Raw genomic sequence first — 2,319 nt, 5'->3', positions numbered from 1 at the left:
AAAAAACAACCAAAGCCTAGTGGCACATGGTTATGCGTCTACATAGGAGAGAAAGGGCACTTAATACACGGCTCACGGCCATGTGGTTATGCCTCTACATAGGAGAGAAAGGTCACTTAATACACGGCTCACGGCCACGTGGTTATGCCTCTACATAGGAAAGAAAGATCACTTAATACATAGCTCATGGCACTCTGGATAGAATTGAGGATAGAGGAGAAGATACATTTCATATCACCTTCCTTCCTTTTTATAAAATCTGCAAAAATGTTTCAAGGGAAGGAATTAAAACTGTGCCATCTCTCAACTTTTAGGACAAATATATTCAGCAAACTTGGTAATAAAACAACTACCTTAAAAGCATGTCCTGTTTTGGCACTGGATTATGGAAAATATCTCACCAAAGAAAGTAGTCATTCTGTAATTTGACGTGAGTATTTTGAGGGGAAATGATTAAATTTGAACCAGACTTGTTTCAGACTAGACTTTTAAAAATTGGAAAGTGGATCTTTCAAAAGTGTGACCATTCACATTTTCATTTGAAAAGCTTAGTTCTTTGCTAATTGAGTGGGGGAAAAAAATGCTTGACCTCTAGTCAGAACAGTGATAGGAAATGAGGAAGTGACCAAGACATCGGAGGTCCTAATGGGCTAAAAAACCGCAGAACAGGAATATTAGACTAAATGAAGGAAATTTTAGAAGATAGAGTGTAAAGAGAGTTCAAAGAAGGGGTGGAGGCTATAAGAAGTTTGCTGATGATGGACTGGGAAACAGTGGAAGTTGGTTGGGAAGGGGGACAGGGCTGTACAGAGTTGGGTCAGATAAGGGCATACGTAGGAGATAAGTATGTACATTCTTACAGCCACGTGGGTATGATAATGGGTATTCTGCAAGACTTGTGCTTTTGATGGTATTTGAGGTAACTTTGGATATAAGGCTATGATTGCCAGTTAGAAAAAATTGGCTGATCAAGTCTAGAATAGGACTAGCCCACAGGTGTGAAAAGGCACTCAGTCAGTAAGATAGATAATAATTTCCACTTGAGTTCACTGTGGGGCGGAGGCAACATTTTCTTAATAAGTGATGTCTGAGTTCTAAGAAGCAGAGCATATGAGTAATCTACATTTCTTTTATTCCTATAAATGGAAGTGAATCAACATCACAGTTTAAAACAGAATATAGATCTAAGGGTTCACTGAGTCATATGTCCCTGCCAGTAAATGAGAGGAAACAGATGAACTTGCTTATGTCAAGTTTCTCCTTATTTTTAATTTTTCTTTATTGGGTGCATCAGATCTTAGCTGCGGCACATGGAGTCTTTGTGGTGTCATGCGGGATCTTCTGTGGCAGTGCACGGACTTTCTAGTTGTGGCACTTGGGCTCAGTAGTTGCTGTGGGCAAGCTCAATTGTTCTGTGGCATGTAGGATCTCAGCTCCCCGACCAGGGATTGGACCTGTGTCCTCCACATTGCAAAGTGAAAGTTGCTCAGTTGTATCTGACTCTTTGTGACCCCGTGGACTAGTCCATGGAATTCTCCAGACCAGAATACTGGAGTGGGTTGCCATGCCCTCCTCCAGGGGATCTTCGCAACCCAGGGATCAAAGCCAGGTCTCCTTCATTGCAGGCAAATTCTTTACTGTCTGAGCTACCAGGGAAGCCCACACATTGCAAGGTGGAGTCTTAACCACTGGAATGCCAGGGAAGTCTCTCAAGTCTTTTTTGAAGGAGGCCCCTTTGGAGGCTGTGGTCCCCATACTTTGACTTCACTCCTAACCACCTGTACACCTTGGATACTGGTTTAGGTACAAAAGGGGGTCTCCCCAGCAGGTATTACCTGGAGCATAAGTCTGTCCCAGGTCTTGGTGACTCCATTGTTTTTCCATTGGTCATCATTGTTTGGAGGACTGTTGTTTTGGTATCTCTCCAGCATCTGCTTCAGGAAGAGGTTGGGTGTGAACTATGGAGGGAGGAGGCAACACAAGAGGAAGAGTTAGCATATTAATCCTCAAGGAGGCAAAGTGATGTTTAGCCTGTGGCTGGGGGCACTGAACATTATCTCCTAAATAAAACTGAGCTCAGAGGCTGGGGTGGGGGTTGGGATTGGGTGTGAGGTTGTTCCGGGTGGCTGAAGTGCCTGTGTGGGGAGAAGACTCCCATCTCCAAACACATCCCAGTGAAACCCAGGTGGACAGGCATTGGAGGGTGACCTAAGCCAGGGAACAGAGAAAGGAAAGAAAGCAGGATGCTGACTTAGGAAGATGTCTTAGATACAGTGGATTACTGATCATCCTGGTGGAAGGCCTGTGGCTGTGGCAGAG

The 2,319-nt window shown here is 44.0% G+C and overlaps 1 protein-coding gene across 2 annotated transcripts in view; it reads right to left on the bottom strand.

Annotated features, from left to right (window-relative positions):
- UPK1B (uroplakin 1B) overlaps nucleotides 1–2,319 on the bottom strand; it is a 29,457-nt gene that overhangs the window by 8,800 nt on the left and 18,338 nt on the right. For both annotated transcript variants that reach the window (XM_010845363.1, XM_010845364.1), the window contains exon 5: nucleotides 1,836–1,958. In XM_010845363.1, coding sequence (XP_010843665.1) covers nucleotides 1,836–1,958 — 123 coding nt within the window. The remainder of the gene's footprint in view (nucleotides 1–1,835; nucleotides 1,959–2,319) is intronic.

Source organism: Bison bison, unplaced genomic scaffold (genome assembly GCF_000754665.1).
Source record: "Bison bison bison isolate TAMUID 2011002044 unplaced genomic scaffold, Bison_UMD1.0 scf7180017864215, whole genome shotgun sequence".
NCBI lineage: Eukaryota > Metazoa > Chordata > Mammalia > Artiodactyla > Bovidae > Bison > Bison bison.
This window is presented reverse-complemented; position numbering and strand designations above follow the sequence as displayed.